The 24,222-nt window shown below is 42.2% G+C and overlaps 1 protein-coding gene and 1 long non-coding RNA gene across 2 annotated transcripts in view; both read right to left on the bottom strand.

Moving 5' to 3' along the window:
• Window positions 1-4,613: 4,613 nt before the first annotated feature.
• LOC126379042 (uncharacterized) overlaps window positions 4,614-24,222 on the bottom strand; it is a 106,811-nt gene continuing 87,202 nt past the window's right edge. Inside the window, exon 2 of the long non-coding RNA XR_007568219.1 lies at window positions 4,614-7,900. This is a non-coding gene — a long non-coding RNA (uncharacterized LOC126379042). The remainder of the gene's footprint in view (window positions 7,901-24,222) is intronic.
• Window positions 4,711-23,940, bottom strand: LOC126378849 (uncharacterized). The gene is made up of 15 exons (XM_050027312.1): window positions 23,433-23,940; window positions 20,606-20,802; window positions 19,173-19,291; window positions 18,336-18,454; window positions 17,269-17,385; window positions 16,378-16,497; window positions 15,632-15,747; window positions 13,986-14,210; window positions 13,460-13,594; window positions 12,865-13,002; window positions 12,447-12,559; window positions 11,658-11,778; window positions 11,057-11,153; window positions 9,823-9,905; window positions 4,711-8,985 (listed from the first exon to the last, which is right to left on the bottom strand). The coding sequence occupies exons 1-15, from the start codon at window positions 23,656-23,658 to the stop codon at window positions 8,797-8,799; spliced, it is 2,115 nt and encodes a 704-aa protein (XP_049883269.1). The 5' UTR covers window positions 23,659-23,940; the 3' UTR covers window positions 4,711-8,796.

Raw genomic sequence — 24,222 nt, 5'->3', positions numbered from 1 at the left:
ATATTTTTCATAATTAAAATACATAATAACGGGTTCTTACCGCGTTTAAAATGGGGATATGAGACTCCCGATATGGCACTTGCAACAGTGTCGAAATATCGGGAGTATGATAATAACCGCGTAAACTTAAAACAACATATTATTTTTCTTCAATTATTTTAAATTTCGCGCCAAAACGGTTTTTAACGTGTCATTTTTCCCAGTGACGTCACATTTCAATAAACAAAGAAACTATCGAACAGTATAACTTTTTGTATTTGGCTAAATGCGTTGGAAAGTTTTTGTTTATTTTGTGAAATGTGACGTCACACGAAGCTCTATCATGGCCGCCCTGTTTTGGTTTTTTTTTTTTTTTTTGTTTTGGTTTTCCCCGAAGGGTAAGGCAAAGGGAACTATGCCCATACAGCCATGTCTGACGTATTTTTTTTCTTGATGATTAATGAAATGATGAAAGGTGATGATGATGAAACCTAAGCCCCCACCCTCGGAGTAGACTCCTACTCCGAACCCCAAACGAATTAACTCAAAAGTCCGCATAAACTTTTGAGTTATGAAGCGGCTTCCCGACACGAAGCGAAAATAGGCAGATACACTTTGTTTATTGAATACTCCAATATAATAACACTCGCGAATGTCTTCCGACTAACTTAATGCGATCATTAACCACAAAACACCACTTCGTATTAATTATTTAGATTACTCAATGAAGAAAGCAACTGTCCCGTTCCCGTTTCCCGCCGAAAAGCCGCCCTGTTTTGGGTCTTGTAATTTGTAATAAATACACAGATAAAAAAACGCGTTCTTATTTTGTAAAAATAAAATATTTTAAAATGATCTTAATAGAAAAAAAAAGCTGGATAATTATCGTTAAATGATAAACTACCATATTCGATATATTTCATATTTTATAGTCACGACTGTCAAGTAGCTAATTATACCAACCAAACCCAGATCGATGCGTCAATGACACATACAGATCGGGAAAATGTACGATTATATGCACCGTAAAACGGGGTAAAAAGGAATAAAAATCTTTTCTAAACAGCTCTGTTAAATGTCATACTATTTTTGATAAGTGAATACTTTTTGTATTTTTGAACGTACCTACACTTTTTGCTACTGGCTACACTGTGCATTTAAACCTCAGAACAATAAATAAAATTTAAACCAACCAATTCAGTAAAAAAAAAGTGAAGATTGGACCAATTTACCCCGTTTTACGATACTTATACGGGGTGTAAATGACATCGTAACGATTACTGAGAGGAATGATTCAGCCTATTATCTGAATTAATGAAGTGGACTTGTGATCACATATAATTGAAAATTATAAACGCTTCTCACAGACCCCAGTCTCTCTCACCAACCACTATCATAATCTTCTTTTGTTAATTACCAATTATCGTGTTGATGATGTGAGAGTACCTAATAAACATATTTTTATTAAAAAAAAATTTAAGAAAAACATAAATTTCTCGACGGAAAATTACATAACATTCATAAAAAACATACACAGCCCATATATGTCCCACTGCTGGGCACAGGCCTCCCCTTGATCAACCGGAGGGGGTATGGAGCATACTCCACCACGCTGCTCCACTGCGGGTTTGTGGAGGTGTTTTTACGGTTAATAGCCGGGACCAACGTGCCGTCCGAAGCACGGAATCATCTTACTTTTTCAGACAACCAGGTGATTCAAGCTTGAAAAGTCCTTACAAAGGACAGTCTCACAAAGTGATTTCGACAATATCCCCATCGGGAATCGAACCCGGACCTCCAGATCGCGAGCCAAACGCTCTAACCACTAGACCACGGCGGCTGTGGCTGTGGAAAATTCAACTTGATATTAACTCTGAATCATGGTCTGAATCATCCCCCTCAGTATTCGTTACGTCACTATATACTAGTAAACCAATAAAATATAAGTTAAACATTAATTTAAAATGGTTGTCAAGCACTAGTCTTTAACTTTTTTGACTTTTTAATGGGATTGAACCACAAGCAGCACCTCATAGCATTTTGCTATATTTCTATCCTTTTCTGACACTCAGAACCGTAATTAGCTAGAGCGAGAGGAAGCTATCGCCTCGTCGATTCTTAACGGTAGTTCTAGAGTAACAGAAAAGTATAGAAGTATAGGAAAGTGCGATGACGTAGGTACGGTCACGAGTACTAATATGTATACACTTTTGAAACCATGTCACACTAACTTTTTTGACAAGTTAAACCGTAAGTCTCATTAAATGTCAAATATGATAGCGCGACAGGGTTCTAAAGTGGGTACATGATATTGCTCATGACTGTACTTACCAGTGATGTGGCGTTCCCGAGAATGTTCCCATTTCGGGAAAATTCCCGTCAGAAAAGGCGTAAAAGTTATGTTAAGAGCTTTAATACCTAACCTTTAGGCAGATAAGACCAGAATAACAATTTGAAAAACAAAAGCAGCTAGTGTCCTTACTATACAGGGTGTTAGTGACATCGTAACGAAAACTTTGAGGGGTGATTGAGGCCATGATTCTGAGATGATATCAAGTGGAATTTTCCGTCGCAAAAGTATGGAATTGAAAACAATTAAAAAAAACACAAAAATTTTCAGGAATATTCAGACTGAAAATTCCACTTGATATCAACTCAGAATCATGGTCTGAACCATCCCCCTCAGTATTCGTTACGATGTCACTAACACCCTGTATTTTTTTTTACAACGGGGACATTCCCATTTTGGAAACATTCCGAACAGCACATCCCTGGCGCTGACAATTGTGACTTAACCCTTGATTGCTATTAGTATTTTCTTTAGATGTTAGAATTTGTATTTTTGTGAGAAAAATAAAGTGCGTTTTGTAAACTTTATTTTATTTAATTCAACATTGAATTATACACAAGTTTTGTGCTGTCTTCACTAACACACTAAGATGATCCGTGCTTCGGAAGGCACGTTAAGCCGTTGGTCCCGGTTACTATTTACTGATGTAAGTGAGTAATCGGTACATGAGTCATGTCAGGGGCCTTTGGCGGCTCAATCATAACCCTGACACTAGGGTTGATGAGGTTGGTATTCCACCTCACATGGCTGGACTATAGATGGCGAATGGCGATACGGTCTAACAGAAAGCTCGGTGAGGTGTGGGTACTCAGTTCATCTTGCGATGGATGTACCTCTCAACTGAATGAGGATACAAACTGCCTATTTCTCCCATCAGGTGTCGCTACTGTTGAGTGTTCTTAAATTTTGACAGTTCCCCGTACTATTTTAGTAAACAAACATATTGTTTAGGTTATATTTTTACACTATCACTCTTTTCGCAGCGTTTAACTGCAAAATCGACCTCCGTGGTTGAGCGTTGGGCTCACGATCCGGAGGTCCCGGATTCGAATCCCGGTGTGGACATATCACAAAAATTTGGTTACTACACTAGTTTGGTTAGGACATTACAGGCTGATCACCTGATTGTCCGAAAGTACGATGACACGTTAAGCCGTTGGTCCCGGTTACTACTTACTGATGTAAGTAGTCGTTACATAAGCCATGTCAGGGGCCTTTGGCGGCTCAATAGTAACCATGACACCAGATAGACACAATAGAAGAAGAAGACTGCAAAATCGTAGTGTTTATTATTCCCTAAAGATCGGAAAGAGGAAAACTTTGAAAAACTTATTTTCAATCAAAACTGCCTTTATTCAACTGACTGCTTTTCTTTTTCGTAACTCATCCTTCAGACGGGATACACTCCACGTTGCTCCACATTGGTGCTAATTCCTGTAAATACCATCTAATTTTATTTTAGGTTATATCTGTCATTTTCTTATCCGCCGAAAAGGAAAGGGACGGGTAATCGACAAGCATAAAATTTATGGAACACACGTCAATTTTAAGCACAAATCTAAAACAACCGTCTAAAAATTCGCCCGGGTTATTCATTTATTTACTCATTCTTCCTAAAATTAAGAGCTGTCAATCATCCGTCCCTTTCCTTTTCGGCGGATAAGAAAATGACAGGTATAACTTAAAGTAAAATTAAGAGATGTCTGCAGGAATCGGGGCCATTTTATAGAGCAAGTTATCACGAACTAGCTGGACAGTATGGAGAACTGTCAACATTTAGGAACGCTCAACAGTGCTGCCACCTAGTTTGAGCTTCTAGTTTTTATTATCATTGGTGTTACGACATTTTTATATAAAATCCAGGGTATCTAAATATATAAAAGGAGAAACTGCCTGACTGACATATCAACGCACAGCCTAAACGGCTAACATAGGCACTTGAAATTTGTAAGGTACGTAGATTAGGTACCGTAGAGGTGCACTAAGAAAGGAATTCTCGAAATTCCCAAGGGAGCGGGAATTAGTGGGAAAATCCTTTTAAATTAAAAATCTAAACCGCTTAAGTTAGACGCTTGAAATTTGGCATGCAGGTACCTTAGTAAACTTAAAGCTTAGTTGCAACAGGATATTGCAAAATTCCCACGGGAACGGGAGTTAGCGGGAAAAACATTTGTATGAAAAAATCTAAACTGCATAAGTTAGATGCTTGAAATTTGATATGCCTTATAACACGCTACGGGACGAAGTCGCGGGGAAAAGCTAGTACCATAATAAAAAGAACAGCTTTCAATATTTACCTCATTTATTCCTCATCTAAACCTTAAATATTGATGAACCAGGCATTTTATAAAACATTATTATGCCAAATAAAAAACAATTAATTTACTTCCTTATAAAAATATATTTACATACTTAAACTATTAGCCTAACTTCACATTTATATGCATCGGTTTGTATAAGCCAGCCGTGGTAGCCCAGTTGGTAGAACGCTTGCCTCTCACTTTGAAGTCGCAGGTTCGAATCCAGCACAGGCCTAAAGCAACGATTGTAGAATTTCGAATACATGTTTGCGTCATAAATGATTATCACGTGGTCAACGGTGAAGGAAAACATCGTGAGGAAACCCACATTCCCGAGAAATGCATTTTCGGAGGTGTGTAACCTAACTTGTATCGGGCTGGTTTTCTTTTCGCGGGTTGACTTGACAACCTAGTCAAATGGGATACTTTTTACGAAACGTCAAAACGAAAGCTTTCTTTGGAATTTGTACGGAAATACTGTCCTGTGACGTTAATTCATAAATAAAAATCGAAAAGTAAAATGAGATTGATTTTTGATTATCTTACATTGGCTTCTATTTAGAATAGAATAGAAATCGTTAATTATAAAAGGACGCCACACAGAAAGAAAAGACAATAACATCACTTGAAAATTTTCACAAAACAATTAGGTAGAGGATGTTAATTAGAGTGATCATAAGGTGGAAGTGGACGCCCTGAGATAAAAGGGCCTCACTCAGCACAAGTCGCGGCGTGAACCACGACGCTGGTATTATGTGGACCCTGTTGGGTGCCTTATTTCTAGATTAGCATTTTATAATTTATCTTTGACCCAGTCAAATACCGTGTTCCGTTCACCGGTCGCTTTTATTTCGACAACCGAAAAATCTTTGCTAACTTGCCAGTTTCTTAGGTCAAAGATAAATTATGAAATTATGTTTACTAAATAAAGACAGATCTAAAGGTGACAGAAAACGTTTTCCTTTTTCTATTCAACTTATTTATGAATTTTAATAAAGAAAAATGTTATAATAAGTGCGACATTGTGTCACGTCTTTCTATGACGTCACAGTGTGCTTTTTCACACAAATTCCATAGTAATTTCGTGTATTGACGTTTGTGAAAAAGTAACTGATTTGAGTGGTTGGAAACTAGTCTGTTATAATTAGTTACAATCCGATGCACATAAATACTATGTCTTCATACGTCTTGACCTGATACTTTGATTCCCGCATTCTAAGATGTTCAGTCATGAGCAATATCATGTACCCACTTTAGAACCCTGTCGCACTATCATATTTGATATTTAACGAGATTTATGGTTTAATTTGTCAAAACGGTTAATGTGACATGGTTTTAAATTGTATACATATTAGTACTCGTGAACGTTCACTCGAAACTTCCTCCACTCGTCCTCAGCTGAGCATTTTGGTATTCTAAGTTGACATTTACGACCTCGACTTGAGGACTTTACTCACTGGAGTCGAGCATGTCATACTAATCATCATCAGCCCATTAACGTCCCCACTGCTGGGGCACGGGCCTTCCCTATGGATGGGTAGGGAGATCGGGCCTTAAACCACCACGCGGGCCCAGTGCGGATTGGTGGTTATTAACGACTGCTAATGCAGCCGGGACCAACGGCTTAACGTGCCTTCCGAAGCACGGAGGAGCTCGAGATGAAAACTTTTTTTTTGTGGGCCACCCATCCTATGACCGGCCTTTGCGAAAGTTGCTTAACTTCAACAATCGCAGACCGAGCGCGTTTACCGCTGCGCCACCGAGCTCCTCATATCATATCATACCCTTAACATTGTCCCGTTTTCCACAGGGTCCGCTTACCTAACCTGACGATTTGACAGGTCCGGTTTTTTACAGAAGCGACTGCCTGTCTGACCTTCCAACCCGCGAAGGGAAAACCAGCCCAATACAGGTTAGGTCACATACCTCCGAAAATGCATTTCTCGGGGATGTGGGTGTCCTCGAACATATCATACTGCCAACATAATAATACGAAAATAATGATGTCATGGCTCACTGGAGTAAATTAGTTACGGTTGCGGCGACGTCTAAGGGTGGTATTAATAAACTAATCTCAGCTGAGACTGCCCTCAAGATCATGCTCAAGTCCATGTTTTTATATGAGAACTGTCACATTGACATGATCTTGGGGGCGGTCTCAAAGCTGAGTTAAGTTTATTAATACCACCCTAAGAATACAGATTTTGAGCTAAGTTCGAGGTCTTCCGGGCACCTCAACTGACAACGGAGTCACGGAAAGTTGGAGTTAATATCTTAGAGTACGGGTGTAAAGAACCAATGAGAATAAAAACTGCCTATTACTCCCATCAGGAGGGTTAAAAAGCCCACATCGAAGCAATTCACCTAAAAAAGCAATAGTTTATTATAAAAGGGCGCCACACACACAAAAAAGCCAACAACATCATATCAAATTTCCACTAAAACAATTACAAAAAAGCAAGACGGATGTTTGTCGAAATGATCATAAGGTGGTGGTGGACGTCCTGAGATAAAAGGGCCTCACTCAGCACAAGTCGCGGCGTGAACCACGACGCTGATATTATGTGGACCCTGTTGGGTGACGCACGAACATCGTGTTCCATAAACATGTGTTAATGGTGTACATACATTATAATATAATACCAAATTACTATTTTGACATTTGTTTGCTTTGCGCACTTACTTTTATATGCGCAAATTTCAAATTACAATATTGCTTCTATAGAAGAATTGCTTCGATGTGGCCTTAATTAACTGTTGAGTGTTCTTAAATTTTGACAGTTCCCCATACTGTTTGAGTAAACAAACATATTGTTTTTGGTTATATTTTTACACTATAACCCTTTGCGAAGCGATTAACTGCAAAATCATAGTGTTACAAGGTGTTACAGGGTGTTAGTGACATCGTAACGAATACTCAGGGGGATGATTCAGACCATGATTCTGAGTTAATATCAAGTGGAATTTTTCGTCGCAAAATTCATATTTTTTTTTTAGTTTTTTACTATTATTTTCAATTCTATACTTTTGCGATGGAAAATTACACTTGATATCAACTCAGAATCATGGCCTCAATCACCCCTCAAAGTTTTCGTTACGATGCTACTAACACCCTGAAAAGCTCATTTTCGATCAAAACTGCCTTTTTCCAACTGATGGCTTTCTTTTTCGTAACTCATCCTTCAGACGGGATACACTCCACGTTGGTCCACATTGTATAGCAATTTATCACGAATTTTAACTGGACAATGGCCCCGATTCCTGCAGACACCTCCACCCTTTTACTTTAAATTATACCCGTCATTTTCTTATCCGCCGAAAAAGAAAGGGACGGATGATTGACAGCTCTTAATTTTAGGAAGAATGAGTAAATGAATGAATAACCCGGGCGAATCAAAAAGGTATCTCGCTGGTATGCAAACCGTTTGACGTGTGCTGTCAACTTAATTCCGTCGGGTTATGGTCCAATGCTAAAATTTTATGTAATGTGTTCCAATAAATTTTATGCTTGTCGATCACCCGTCCCTTTCCTTTTCGGCGGATAAGAAAATGACAGGTATAACTTAAAGTAACATTAGATAGTGTTTACAAGAATTAGGACCAGTATGGAGAACTGTCAACATTTAGGAACACTCAACAGTGCTGCCACCTACATTTGAGCTTCTAGTTTTTATCCTCATTGATAACCTTTCGAACGATACAGTGAATACATGAATATCGCTACATATCGTCAATGTACATATGAATGTAGACTCGATTGGAAAGATAAAGGTAGACAGACATCACCTTTCTACTCCACCGGAATCATAGCGTAGCATCACGCCTGCATCCCCAAAGGGGTAGACAGACGTGTATAGTATAACACCCACGCCAGCTTTCTTCAAATCCCGTGTAATATTTAAGTTACATGTAGAAAACATTCAGCTGCTTTCCTTCCTGGGCATGTCGTTAAATGAGACAGAGGGACTGATTTCTATTTTTTGGGATGATGGGTAATTGTTATGGACGACGGACTATCCCCCCTCATGTCCTATTCTCCCCTTAATACTAGTGTATTCCATACATGTCTGCCTACTCCTCCGAGGGTATCCGGCATCACATATGCGCCTGCGCCTGTCAATCCCCCCCCCCCCCCCATTCCGTTGTGGTGGTGGCACCCGCGGCCCGCTACTGGTGCATGGCGTGGTGCGGCGTGAGCACGGCGCCGCCGGGCGGCAGCACGGACGTGATGACGGGCGCGCCGCCCACGCCGCCCACGGCGCCCACGCCGCCGCCGCAGAAGATCACCTGCGACACCGGCGTGGCCGGCTGCCCGGGGGTCGCCAGCACGTACTGCTGCTGCCGCACGCCGCTCACCTGCGACATACATCATCATCATCATCATCTCCCTAGCATTATCCCGTTTCCCACAGGGTAACGCTTACCTAACCTGAACATTTGACAGGTGCGGTTTTTTACAGAAGCGACTGCCTGTCACTTGGGACATATATACAATAAGGAATAACACTATATAGAACGGCAACTTTCCGCCCCGCACCAGCGACTGACCTAGGTTTACCTCAAACCCCCCCCCCCCCCAGGTTTACCTCACCCCCCCCCCCCAGGTTTACCCCCCCTCCCAGGTTTACCCCCCCCTCCTCCCAGGTTTACCTCACCCCCCCCCCCCAGGTTTACCCCCCTCCCAGGTTTCCCCCCCCCTCCCAGGTTTACCCCCCCCCCCCCCCTCAGTCTTGAATCGTATGGCGTCGGACGTGACACACACAGACGCCCTGACACCAGGGTAGATGAGGTTAGTCATCCACCTCACAATCCACACGATAGAAGAAGAATGTGTAGTGTAGTGTTTGTGTAAAACAAGGTTGTTCGTATAAAGCGTCTGGGACGTGCTAGGGAGCGTCGATCGAACGGTGTTACGTTGAAGTTGTATATATACGTCGCGCTGTGAAAACTTCGTTACCGCGTTTTAGGACTGTACTGGAAGACGTGCGCGCCATCTGTTGGTTATGTGCGGAACTAGCTCGTCAACTAGTTGGGTCCGCCTCGGGACTTACGGTCACGAGTACCAATATGTATACACTTTGAAACCATGTCACATTAACTTTTTTGACAAATGAAAACCGTAAGTCTCGTTAAATGTCAAATATGATAGTGCGACAGGGTTCTAAAGTTGGTACATCATATTGATGACTGTACCTGGTGTATCTGCTGAGGTTGCTGTATAGTCTGTCGGTGTTGGTTGTCCTCCACCACCACCTGCTCCATGAACGTACTGCCTCCTGTAACGAAGCAAACACAATACGGGCTGTTAGTGACATCGTAACAAATACTGAGGGGGATGATTCAGACCATGATTCTGAGTTGATATCAAGTGGAGTTTCCTGTCGGAAAAGTCATGAAACTTTTGAGTGTTTTTTTTTAATACTTTCAGTTCCATAAATTTGCGATGGAAAATTCCACTTGATATCTACTCAGAACCATGGTCACATACATCCGAAAATGCATTTCTCGGGAATGTGGGTTTCCTCACGAGGGTTTTCTTCACCGATAAGCACATGATAATCATTTATGATCCAAAGATGATCCCGAAAACAAATTGGACAATCCCTGGTTTAGACTAGTGCTGGATTCGAACCCTCCGTCTAACACTCCGTCGGAAGAGTATCCAGCTTTTATTTTGAGGGGGGGGACAACCTATCCCCATAGAGACACAATACATCATGGGATCATGAACCTCACGACCACCCCCTGGGCGATAGGTTGGGTCAAGCGTGGCCTAATTAATTCTCTATGGATCCAAGATCCAATAAATATCTCATTCTCTATGGTCCCGCTATATAAAAAGTCGTGCGCAGAGGTGACGACAGTTTAGAGAAACTGATTGTGGTTGGCAACACTGAAGGCAAAAGATCGCGTGGTCGTTCTCCAACTAGATGGACTGATCAAGTGAAAGACTCGTCGTCATCCAAGTTCTACACAATGGTAAGGGAAGCGCTGGACAGGAACCGGTGGAGGCAGATCATACGCTCCAGGTGCAACCCTGATGCTGACCACGATCCTCAGATATGAGGGACCGACTAAGAGAGAGAGATATCATCATCAGCCCATTAACGTCCCCACTGCTGGGGCACGGGCCTTCCTTATGGGTGGATAGGGAGATCGGGCCTTAAACCACCACGCGGGCCCAGTGCGGATTGATGGTTATTAACGTCTGCTAATGCAGCCGGGACCAACGGCTTAACGTGCCTTCCGAAGCACGGAGGAGCTCGAGATGAAAACTTTTTTTTTGTGGTTACCCATCCTATAACCGGCCTTTGCGAAAGTTGCTTTACTTCAACAATCGCAGACCAAGCGCGTTAACCGCTGCGCCACCGAGCTCCTCTCTTAGAGAGAGATATATAAAAAAAGTAAAAAATCAGGAGTACGTTACCAGAGTTATTGGCGGTGGTGGTGGCAGTGTTGTTCTCGCAGCCAAACAGGCAGTGCTGCACGGTCCACCTCGGCTCGAACGGGATGTGGGTCTTCACCTGAACAACAACTTGTTTGTTAATAACATAACACCACACCCAAAGGACACCCAAAGGTCTGAGGTGTATAGTATAACACTTCTCGCCACCTATGTTTAAGCCATCCATGTTCATACAAACAGTATTTGTGTGTGTGTGTACGTGCGTGCGTGCGTGCGAGCGAGCGAGCGTGCGTGCGTGCGTGCGTGCGTGCGTGCGAGCGAGCGAGCGTGCGTGCGTGCGTGCGAGCGAGCGAGCGAGCGAGCGAGCGTGCGTGCGTGCGTGCGTGCGTGCGTGCGTGCGTGCGTGCGTGCGTGCGTGCGTGCGTGCGTGCGTGCGTGCGTGCGTGCGTGCGTGCGTGCGTGTGTCAATTTGTGTAAGTTTTTGTATTTTTATTGTGTGTGGCGTCCTCGTATTAATAAATAATTTCTATCTTTCTTTTGTTGGATGTGGGTTGTAATTTGTAAATGTGTGTGCTATGTGTGGGTGAGTGCTGTGTTGCAGGTCTACGTCATCACAGGTTACCTTGAGCTCAGTGGTGAGCATCAGTATGTGCCGGCAGGGCAGCCGGAACACCTTGCTGAACAGGCACGAACACTCCTGGGTCGAGGTGCCGTACTTGCAGATGGCCGCGCTACTGTGGCGCCTGACACAAAAACAGTTATGATTGAAAGAAAGAAAGAAAGATAGAAAGACAAAAATGTTTATTCGTCAAAAGTCGTTATTTAGTGGTAATCACTACATAGTATGAAACAAAGTCGCTTTTTCTGTCCCTATATCCCAATGTACGCTTAAATCTTTAAAACTACGCAACTGATTTTGATGCGAACTTTTTTAATAGATAGTGATTCCAAAGGAAGGTTTATATGTATAATAACATCCATTAAATAGTGGAGAAATACTGTTATTTTTGAGGTTTTTAATGTGATGCTCAGCGAAGCCGGGGCGGGTCGCTAGTAATTAACAATTTAATTATAAATAATTCCAAAATGGCTGCAACTCAGCAAGAGCCAGCTGCTTTTCAGCTGCAGCTGATTGAAAGTTAGCGTTATCCCGTTTTTCACAGGGTCCGCTTACCTAACCTGAAGATTTAAGAGGTCCGTTTTTTACAGAAGCGACCGCCTGTCTGACCTTCCAACCCGCGAAGGGAAAACCAGCCGAATACAGGTTAGGTCACATACCTCCGAAAATGCATATCTTGGGCTGATCGCGTGATAATCATTTATGATCCAAACATGATATCGAAATCATTGGTTTAGGCCTATGCTGAGATTCGATCCTGCGACTTTACAGTGAGAATCAATAATATCTTACCGGCCAGCCCGGTCGTCGAGGCACTTCTGCGCGAGTTTGGTCTGGTGGCTCATCAGGTTGTACGCGTACTGCGTGATGGTGTCCGTCGGGGACTGCTTCAGTGTCTCCGTATCCTGGAAACAAACTTGACGGTGACAACATGTCCAGGGCTAACAAGCCACGCTCTTGTCGGTGTAGCATTCTCCATGCTAATTTTTAAAGAAAAATAGGACAGTGGGTTCCCTCTTGGCTTCCGCAGTACTCTGTCTGACGCGAGTGTGATGGCGCCCAGAATACTCTATTTCAAAGCCGTACTAGGTAGGACTCCGGGAATAGAAGAACGGGTAAAGACCTCAACGGTTGCAGAGGCGGAGATGGAAGCCGTCGGTATCCCTCAAAGTTTTCGTTACGGTGTCAATAACAGCCTGTGTGTACTGACCCTCAGCCGGCTGATGGCGAACACCCTCCGCTCGTCCTCGAGCTGGTTGGCCACGTCGAAGAACAAGGACACGAACTCGTCCGGCTGCATCTGGCTGCGCATCATGGAGTGGAATTTCGTCACCAGCCGCTCCAGGCCCTGTTGGAAACCATGAACATAATAATCATTATTTTAGTGTTATCCCGTTATCACAGCGTCAATCAGAAAGTCAGAAGTCGGAAGTCAGAAGTCGGAAGTCGGAAGTCGGAAGTCAGAAGTCAGAAGTCAGAAGTCGGAAGTCGGAAGTCAGAAGTCAGTAGTCAGAAGTCAGTAGTCAGAAGTCAGTAGTCAGTAGTCAGAAGTCAGTAGTCATAAGTCAGTAGTCAGAAGTCAGAAGTCAGAAGTCAGAAGTCAGATGTCAGTAGTCAGAAGTCAGTAGTCAGAAGTCAGTAGTCAGAAGTCAGTAGTCAGTAGTCAGTAGTCAGTAGTCAGAAGTCAGTAGTCAGAAGTCAGTAGTCAGTAGTCAGAAGTCAGAAGTCAGTAGTCAGAAGTCAGTAGTCAGGAGAAGTCACTAACATCCTGTATAATAATATTCCATGTCGAAAAAAGAACCTACCTTGTGCAGTATGTTGGTGTAGTTGTCCGCCTCGATCCAGGTGTCCAGCTTGGTGACGGCGCCTCCAGGCCGCGTCAGCGCCTCCCACAGCCGCAGCGACCCAGCGCGAGTGCCTATTATGCCGCGCTTCAAAACCTACAGAGGACACACAACATCCATCCATAATCTTATTTTTGTCTATAGTAATAATGTTCATAGGACAGAAATTCTGGTGACATGTAAGGAATAAAATTGCAAGTCACAAGGTTATCATTATTTTAACTTTTTTTTTATTTAAAGAACTTACAGACGGTCTAATAGCTGAATGCCGACTTTCTGCAAAATGTCTACTAATATAAATCTTGATACAATACGGATACATTAAATGAACTTGATATGCATGAGACGATACTATTACAAGTTCCCACCAATACTTTAAACTGCTGGTTTATACATATACCCAAGCCCCCAAGTTGTAGGATAAACGCCATCTGTGTTCTACGGACGGAACTAACTGGTCAACTAGTTGGGTCAGCCAGGAGCGTACCTGCAGCTGCGCGGGCGTGTGCTCGCCTCGCAGCGCAGCCAGCGCGTAGGTCTTGCAGCGCGCGGCCACGTCGTCGGCCAGCAGCGGCGCGGCGGGCGCGCCGGGCGCGGCGGGCGCGGGGGGCGCGTCGCGCCGCGCCGCCTCCGCGCATGCGCGCCCGCACGCGCGCGCCGCCTGCCACACCGAGCACGACACGTGCGCCGCCGGGAACGCCGCGCGGACCGACTGCGGGCATGCCATTGCTAACTATCACCATCTCTACTATAAATACTGAGGGGGACGTCTCAATTCATGAATTCTGAGTTAATAACAAGTGGAATTTTCGTCGCAAGATTATGGAACTGATTATAATATAAAAAAAACAAATTTAAGCAAATCTAGTCGTCCATTGAATTGTATAAATAAACAACAATATTGTGCCAAATATGCCGCCCTGTGGTACACCCGTCCCATTTCAACAGGACAGCTCATGATTTCGTCAATTTCTAAACCTATATACACCGCATGAAATTACTTCCGATCAAACCAAGGCTGTTCCTGACCAAAAGTGATCCTACATATGCATTAATGTAAATAATGTACATAGTCACAATATCGAAGGCTTTGATCAAATCTAAGGCAATAAATACAAGGCTAGATTTTCGTCGCAACCCCTATAATTTAAAACTGTACTCATTGCCAGGACCCAATTGTCATTAATTGTCGTCCCAATGCACATTACCACGTTACATACATACATAAAATCACGCCACACACGGGTAAGCAGAGCCACAAGTATTCAAAGACAACTTACAGCCAAAGTTGATACGTCCAAAGAGCTACGCGAATATTCGCTACATTGAAGATTTTTCATAATTTGTCATTTTTTACTTTTCTATTTTAAATTTGGGTTCTATGCACCCAAATCCCACGTGATATAAGAATAGAATAAGATATATAAGAATAAGTCACTAACACTGTGTATACTCAATACTCAATATTTTTTCTCTTTGTGAATAATAATTATACATTAAAATCTTTGCCTCCCTCTGTTTGAGAGCCTGTACCAAGCAGTATGACGTATATAGACTGTGTATGTTATATCTTTCTTCTTATTATCGTGTGGGTTGTAATGTGGAATACCAGCCTCATCAACTCTAGTGTCAGTGTCATCTTTAATGCCACTAGACCACGGAGGCGTAGTCTCCACTTAGCGCAAAATTATAACTAGATAGACATGCTGATATATATTAACTAGAATAGAATAGAAATCCTTTATTATAAAAGGACGCCACACACAAAGAAAAGACAATAACATCACTTAAAAATTTTCACAAAACAATTAGGTACAAAAAGCATAGAAGATGTTCATTACAGTGATTATAAGGTGGTGGACGTCCTGAGATAAAAGGGCCTCACTCAGCACAGCACAGCACTGTGCTGGGAGGTTTTCTGGCCACGTCTTTCCCTCAGCGTTACAGATTCCGATGTGGTAGTAGTTTTACAGCTAGTTACATAATATGTAATTTTGTTTGACGTTCAAAAAGCGCTAACTTTGTAAGCCAATTTTGAAAAATAAATATTTTTGAATTTGCACAAGTCGCGGCGTGAACCACGACGCTGGTATTACGTGGACCCTGCTGGGTCAGGCAGTGTTAATAGCCTACCTGTTGACACTTGGTGGGGTCTGCGACGACGCACCGCACCTGTCTCCAAGCAGGGTTGCACGACTTAAACGTCTCCAACAACCAAGACAGATCTTCTCCTATTAACGTTGATATGCCTGTAAGAATATTACACCAAATTTGTTTTAATTTCACCACAGAATAAGGAATAATACGTATAGAATGGCAACTCTCCGCTGCCACCCGACCGCATGTCATTTTTTTTTTAATTTATGACAAAATGACAAATTTAAGGGATGAGAGGAAGGGGTAGAAACAAATAAAAGAGAAGGTGCAGGTCGTGTCGTATCAGTATTATCGTGTCGATGGCAAACAAAATCGTATCGGCCCAAAACGTGGCAACAAGTATGGCGCTATCTGCAGCGCTCATCAGATCCTCCTGCGTGCAGGTGTTCAGCCACGCATTGATATGCTTACCAGCGGCAGCCAATCAGCTCGCGACACCAAACACTTCAGGACCCCGATAACGACCTGAACGAACGAGCGTGGTCGACGATTTCCCTCAATCAACGCTTATCGCTATCGACCCACTAGGGTTGATTAATTCTTTCAAATATTTTTCCTCTCAGACGACGCCCTGAGCCGAGGTTCGCGCCCATCTGGGCACCCTCAGGCCTGTTGTCTTAAACGTTGTACCGAGAGCCTTCAGCGCTCCCCATTTGTCTCCAAGTAGTTAATGCCATCTGCGACAAATCTACAATAAGTCAGGTCAAAAAAAAGATGCTTACCAGCACTCACGATGACCGACTTGCCGTTTCCATCTTCAGCCAGGAATAGCGTCACGTTCTGTTTCACACTGGGACTCATACCGCCGCCCACCACGGGTATCTGACTGTTGAACTCTATACCTGTACACAATATAATAAATTATTTACACTGGTCGGAGGCCTTCGTTAGGGAGGTGGGGCGAAGGATAAGTGACAGGGGGTCGGATGCTCGTGCGGGTTGTTTCCTGGCGCAAAGGTTGTCCATCGCCATACAACGTGGTAACGCGGCAAGCGTGATGGGGACCTTTGCGCCCGGATCTACCCGCGGGGGCTTATTTGACTAAATAGATTGTTATTGTCTATTTTATATAATGTGTATTTACACTGGATAAGATAAAAAAAAAATCCGTACTCGCAAGGCTATAATTTTCCTGTATCCAAAGGTTGCTGCATGAGGAGTAAAGCCGCCTGTTCTAGACAAATTCTAAATGTCAATGGGATTCTTATTGTAAAAACGTATAGGTACATTGCCCCTTAAAAGATTTAGTGATATGTAATCGGCTGACTTGTAAAGCAAGTTTATTTTTATTCCGGGTTTTGACAATTGCAACATAAAAATACCTTTTAAAAAAAAAGGTTATAAAAAATATTAATTCTTTACTATTTTTAAATTAATTTTGTATTCATCGACCTTCTATTATTGTCGGACTTGTTTGTAACCTTTGTAATTACCTACTAAAACTGAATTACACGCGAAGTGGCAAAACAATCAGCGTTTCTTTAATACAGTCTACGAGTGGTGAACTAATCAATCCACACACATTTAAACACCGGGTATTAACAATGTGCCGATCTCTATTTTTTTTTTTCCAATAAAGTGTGTATTATTTATTTACTTTTCATTTCACTTACCAGTCTCGATGCATAGGAACTGTGGCACAGCGTTGAATGCCAGCTGCATGCTCGGCGTCGTCAGGTACACGCACTGGATGCACCCGGAAGCAGAGTGTAGCAGCTTCACACCCGCGTCTGAATATGTAAACAAACGTATCAATCAAACACCTATCTCTTACACCCGTATTCTAGATGTTAACTCGACTCTTCCTCCACTCGACTCTTCCTCCATTCAACTCTTTCTCCAGTCGACTATTCCTCCATTCAACTCTTCTTCCACTCGACCCTTCCTCCACTCGACCCTTCCTCCACTCAACTCTTCCTCCACTCAACTCTTCCTCCATTCAACTCTTTCTCCAGTCGACTATTCCTCCACTCGACTATTCCTCCATTCAACTCTTTCTCCAGTCGACTATTTCTCCACTCAACTCTTCCTCCACTCGACCCTTCCTCCACTCAACTCTTCCTCCACTCGACTCTTCCTTCATTCAACTCTTTCTCCAATCGACTATTCCTCCACTCGACTCTTCCTCCATTCAACTCTTTCTCCAGTCGACTATTTCTCCACTCAACTCTTCCTCCACTCCACCCTTCCTCCACTCAACTCTTCCTCCACTCGACTCGGTTTCAGCTGAGCATTTTGATATTGTAACTTGATATTTACGTCCTCGACTTGAGGACCTTACTCACTGGAGTTGAACATATCATACTGCCAACATAATACGAAAATAATGACGTCACGCCTAACTGGAGTAAACTCGAGATAAGGTTGAGGTGCTGTATAGAAATACTGATTTTGAGCTGAGTTTGAGGTCACCTCAACTGAGGACGGACTCGAGGAGGTGACGCGGTTGTGTGCAATTGCCGTCCCGTATCCCCGCCACACGGCGGCAAGGAGGAACACCGTTGGGTTTTAGTGGGTATACCGGGTGGCGACACCCGGGGAGTCCCACATAACCACGTTGCCCCCCCGGGCGGCGTGGTATGCGTAACGCATTTCCCAACGTTAAAAAAAAAAAGGACGGACTCGAGGAGGGTTGGAGTCGTCTTCACACGTGATAACGGAAATCCACAAGGTAACTTGCCATAGTTCAGCTGCAGCTTCCTGACGACGAAGTCATATTTCTGGTTGAGCCAGCGCACGGCGCCGGTGCCCGTAGCCACCAGCTGTTCTTCTGTCGTCACGATTTGGCCCTCAGTTGGTCTGTGGAAGATAACGTAACATCACGCCAATATTCCCGAAGAGGTGCAGTAGTTTTAGGCGGATAAGACGGATTGAAAGTGTAACTATGTTACCTATAAAATAAAGATATTTTTTAATGTGAATTTTGAGATAGGTACAGGTAGGTAGAACCACCCACACCCACAAACACCCTCACTCCTCGTCAGATATATTTTTTTGATGACGATTCAAAATGGAACTATGTTACCTTCTGAATAAAGATTATATTGAATTTGAATTTGTTTAAGTGCCATTTAATATTGCCATTAACCGGACACAAATTGTGAAGACCACGTGAGTATCAAACATCAATATCACGTGACGTAATATCACGTGAGTAGTTTCCTAGATCAAGAAAAAAAAATAGAAAGTAAAATTCTGATCACTAAATAAAAACAGATCTAAAGATGACAAAAAAGCCTATCTTTTTTTCTATATATGAATTTTAATCAAGAAAACTGTAATAATAACTGCGACACGTTTGTCACGTTTTTCTACGATGTCACAGGTTGCTTTTTCATACAAATTCCATAGTAATTTCGCGTTTTGACGTTTAGTAAAAAGTAACTGATTTGACTAGTTGGACACTACCCTATTATAACACATAACATGGCCTTTTTAACTTCCCAGGACTCAAAACTTTATTTGGCCGTGACCCATTGTAGATTTGCCACGAATAGTCGGACAAGTCAGGACTCACCGATCAGCCTCGCCGGCAGGGTTCTCGATGATGGCGACCTCGTACTCCTGCTGGCCGTCCACCTGGCTATTGCTGAGCTCGTACTGCTGGTACGTCGTTGTCTGCTCCTCCACTTGTTGCTAAAAAAAATTTCTTTTTTTTAACACACTTGTCAGACACACTTATTAGACTTGTCAGATAGAGCACTGCAGGGCGGAAGGCAAGAGGGGAAACCACTGCCCTACATACAAATACAAACTCACGCCTACTTCCCACCGGGGTAAGCAGAGAGTATAGAATTCCATTTGCTACGATCCTGACACACTTCTCTTGCTTCCTCCACATTCATAAATCGCTTCATACACGCACGCCGGTTCGGAGTAGATCGTACTAAACCTCTTCTAAGGACATCTCCAATTTGGTCAATATAAGCCTTCTAGGTCTTCCTCTGCCAGCCCTACCATCAACTTTCGCTTTATATACCGCTTTCGCAATTCTATTATCCGTCACTCACCACTGCCTTATTTTTTCCTAAAAAAGTAGAAATGGCGAATGCTACGCCGACAAGAGCGTGGCTCTTAAATTAGTGATGAAACTTGAAATAAGAACATTGAAATTGAAAAGTTATAAACTTAGCATAAGGAATAATACTACGTATTGAACGGCAACTCTCCGCTCCCCACCAGCGGCTGAGCTAGGTTTACCTCACCCCCCTCAAACGTAGTTTAGACTTGAATCATATGGCGTCAGACGTCACACATACAGATGCGCGTGTACGATTTGGGAGGGAGTGGAATTCTTTGCCGTCTTCTGTATTTTCGAATGCATATAGGATGCTTTCAAGGCCAGAGTGAACAGGCACCTTCTGGGCGAGCTCGCTCCATCTTAGGCCTCGTCAAATTCGTCAATGCCTTCGGGCAAGTCTGGGGCCAAGAGCAGACCCATCAAAAGAAAAGACTAGGGTCCCACCACCCTTAATGCGGGGAGGGCTGGAAGAGATATCTTTTAATTCGTGACATCGTAACGAAAACTTTGAGGGATGATTCATACCATGTTTCTGAGTTGATATCAAGTGGAATTTTTCGTCGCAAAGTTATGGACTAGACACTTGATCCATCTTAGGCCTCGTCAATGCCTTCGGGCAAGTCTAGGGCCAAGAGCAGACCCATCAAAGGTAAAAAAAAAGTCAATGTGTAGTGTCTGTGTAAAACGAGGTTGTTTGTTTGAAGTGTCCAGGATGTGGTATATGTTCACTCACATTGTCCGAAACTAAGACGATCCGTGCTTCGGAAGGCACGTTAAGCCGTTGGTCCCGGTTACTACTTACTGATGTAAGTACGTAGTCGTTATATGAGTCATGTCAGGGGCCATTGGCGGCTCAATAGTAACCCTGACACCAGGGTTGATGAGGTTGGTAATTCTCCTCACAACCTACACGATAGAAGAAGACTCACATTGCTGACTTCAGTGGTGTTCTGAACAAAGGTCCCTCCTTCCTCTTCAGGCTCCCCCTTCACGTCGTAGATGCCCTCGGCCATCACAATCCGACCCGACTGGTCCATTGTCCACATCCCGCCAAACGCAAAGTTTGACGGGTTACCGCTCTGTTCGTAGAGTATCACCGTGTTCGGACCTAGTTGGACTGGTTCGCCTGAAAAAACGGTAAAGGTTTATTTAATCTATTTTTATCGAGGTTCGAGTCACTCTTGGTGAATAATAGTTTACAGCGTTTTGTGATGATCAAACCATCACATCACGTATGTGTGTCGCGAGTGTTTGAGGTTCTGCGAGAAGATGAATGATGTATGAGAATTAAATATGTTTTTATATTGTTTACACCTAAGTTTCATATGTTTAATTATATTATTGTTTATATTTAAAGTTTCACGACGCATTTGCGCTTCTGCACTGTAAAGTCGTGAAATGTACATACATACATAAACTCACGCCCGTAATCCCTAATGGGGTGGGCAGAGCCACAAGTAATCAAAGACAACTTGCAGCCACTGTTGATACGAAGTCCAAAGATGGATATGATGAACCTTATGGTGATAAGGGATCAGCCTATCGTGAAATGTAAATAAATATATTTTTTTATTTATTATAAATAAATAAATCGCTTTAGAAAAGATCAATGTTACAGCACGCACGCACGTTGAAGGCACGTTAAGAGACCCCCCCATACCAGCGCCTCTCGACCAACGCCAGCGTTCTTCGTCAGAATCCATTTTCACACTGATTGTACGCGACAGGAGCCGCGGCTACCCGACGCCAGCGCCGCACACGCTCACCGTACGGCAGCCGGCCAGAGCTGGCGTCGCGTCGCCGCGGCGTTAACGTCGTGTGGGCGTTGCGCGGGCGCTGGCACGACAATGACGCTCGGTCTCTAGGCCGTTGGTCCCGGTTACTACTTACTGATGTAAGTACGTAGTCGTTACATGAGTCATGTCAGGGGCCTTTAACGGCTCAATAATATAATAACCCTTGCACCAGGGTTGATGAGGTTGGTAATCCACCTCATAACTCACACGATACAAGGAGACAGAAGTACACCATAACACCCAGGGATTTTTATTATAAAAGATTATTAGAAAAAAAAAACACAAATTGAAAGCATTTATGAGAATGGCGTAATTACTGGGTGTTCAAAGCGTCATTAAAAATTAGTAAAAAAATATGTTTTTTCATAATTTTTTTTAGTTTATATCATTTGACTGAACAATTCTTTCTCTTACGAACATTTAGGGTGTTCAATGCCTGATTAAAAATGAGTAAAAAAAATTTTTACTTAGGCACAAGTTTGTACAACCAGATGACTAGGCAATGGAGAAGTCAATTGCTGGTTGGCAGAGCCACTATCAAGTAAGGCTTTTAGTTTATATTATCTGGTTGACCAATCCCTTGCCTAAGGGATAGCTACACGAAAGCACCTATGAGGCTGGCATGATCACTCAGGGTGTTCAGTCTCATTAAAAAAAAAAACCAGATAACCAAAAGCTTTACTTCATAGTGGTTCTGCTAACAAGCAATTGTCAAGTACCCGCGTGCGTGTATGAAACGATTGATGAATTTGGAGGAAGCAAGAGAAGTGTCAGGATCGAAGCAAATGGAATTCCATAGTCGCTGCTTACCCCGGTGGGAAATAGGCGTGAGTTTATGTATGTATGTTGCCAAGTTACATAATGAACTTCGATTTAAAGTTAAATTGCCTTCTAGTTAATTTTTTCTTCTTTAAATTTTCTTTTTTCATTTCTGTGGCCAAACATGCCATCGGTCAACTGACCATAACCTGTTATTATGACTTTCTTTCAAATGAAGGAATTTATTTTATTCTAACAGAGAAACAGGACTATCATCTGCATGTACTGTATTTTATAAGCTCACATGTTTTAAGAAATATTTTGTTAAAACATAAAAAGGAATTTATTTTATTCAAACAAACATACCTTTATTATCTGCATTTACTGTGGGTATTTTATAAGCTCACATTTTTTTCGAAAATATGTGTTTTAAATATTTTTTTTTTTAAGTATGGCAATGGGTCACTTAGGAGTATGACCATTCTGCCAGTGTCGATGTGATCAGAAAACAAACTAAAAAAATGTTTTCTTTGATAAACAAAATACCATTTCAGTGAACCTAATGTTTACAAGCAATTTTAAATATGCAGTAATTATGACTTTCTTCCAAATAAAGGAATTTATTTTATTCAAACAATTCAGAAAGAAACAGAGCTTTATCATCTGCTTTTACTGTAGCTACGGTAGATGTTATTTAAATGTCTTTTGAGAAAAGTTTTCTTTGATAAACAAAATACTATTTCAGTGAACCTACAAAATACTATTACAGTTTACAAGCAATTTTAAATTTACTCTATAGTTTTAATATTGTTAATATTTAATTTATACGACCCAGTAGTTGAATTGAACAGGCCACATGCTCAGATTCTTAAAACCAAAAAGAACGAAAAAAAGTGACAGAGCGGACCCCCCCACACAATACTAAAAGGACGAGAAGTATGAGACCACACAACAGAATACTGTGGAGGATGATATCCACACTCGGGAATGGCAGTGGATTGGTCATGTCCTTAGAAAACCTGTGGAACAACCATAATAAATTGTTCTTTGTTAGTGTCACTAAAACTCGAGAACTACTGAATCAATTTGGCTAATTTTAGTCTTGAAATATTCATGCAAGTCCAGGGAATGTTTTAGCAGTGATTAAATATGGAAAAGGTAAATAAGTTCACCAGGTCATCTAGTATATGTATAAACATACCTTTCATGTTGACAAAGACGGGTTGCTCGAAGTTTCCCTCCACCAGCTGACCGGTGTGGACGATCTGCTGCCCCTGCTCCACCGGGACCTCCACTATCTGGTTCACTTCCACCTTGTCTTTCTCCTCTTCCTTACGATTCAACATTATTTTAGCCTTTTTGTCCCCTTCGTGCGAATCGTCACATTTCCGCTTAATCACAATTTTCTTCTTGTTTTTCTTGTCCATTTTTACACTTTACACTATAAACTTGCACTAAAATGTGTCACAAATGCTTTGCGACGCGTTATTCTCGAAATTTTCGAGTTCAAAAAGAAATAGACCGCCTCGCCCTACTAATATCATTTTCTTAAAAATCTAAGCAGTCTCTCGTGTAATTAATACTAGTAAAGATTACTCGAAACAAGTAAATACATATCCTGTTTACATAAATACAGTTTTTGTTTTTGTAACTTTAAATTGAAAGAATTCAAGATACAGCTTGTGCGAAAAGGACAACTCAGAGGGACGCCATTTTCGTCGATAATAGAGCTGCACTATTACGATTCGTTCAACGTTCAACTCGTAGACTCCTATAAGTGCAAAATTAAGAAGATTAGGAAAAAAAGACTGCTTGGAAAAAGACACTAACCTATTCTCAAAAGTCACTTAATTAAGCCAAAGAAGCCGTAATTGTAATCTAATTATAACAATAAAGTCATCGGTTTGATAATTTAGTTGATCGATTCAGTAATCGTAATCGAATAAATTTAACACGCATGGTGCAGCTCTAAATATATCTATCTCTTTTAT

Source organism: Pectinophora gossypiella, chromosome 27 (genome assembly GCF_024362695.1).
Source record: "Pectinophora gossypiella chromosome 27, ilPecGoss1.1, whole genome shotgun sequence".
NCBI lineage: Eukaryota > Metazoa > Arthropoda > Insecta > Lepidoptera > Gelechiidae > Pectinophora > Pectinophora gossypiella.
The sequence above is the reverse complement of the archived record's forward strand: the minus strand, read 5'-3'. Positions and strand labels throughout refer to the sequence as shown.

Coding starts and splice junctions, on each gene's coding strand:
- LOC126378849 (XM_050027312.1), bottom strand. CDS start 23,658: ATGGACAAGAAAAACAAGAAGAAAATTGTGATTAAGCGGAAATGTGAC. Junction 20,803..23,432: donor CGTCTTTGTCAACATGAAAG/GTATGTTTATAC, acceptor CCGTTTTTTCAG/GCGAACCAGTCCAACTAGGT. Junction 18,455..19,172: donor CCTGCCGGCGAGGCTGATCG/GTGAGTCCTGAC, acceptor TATCTTCCACAG/ACCAACTGAGGGCCAAATCG.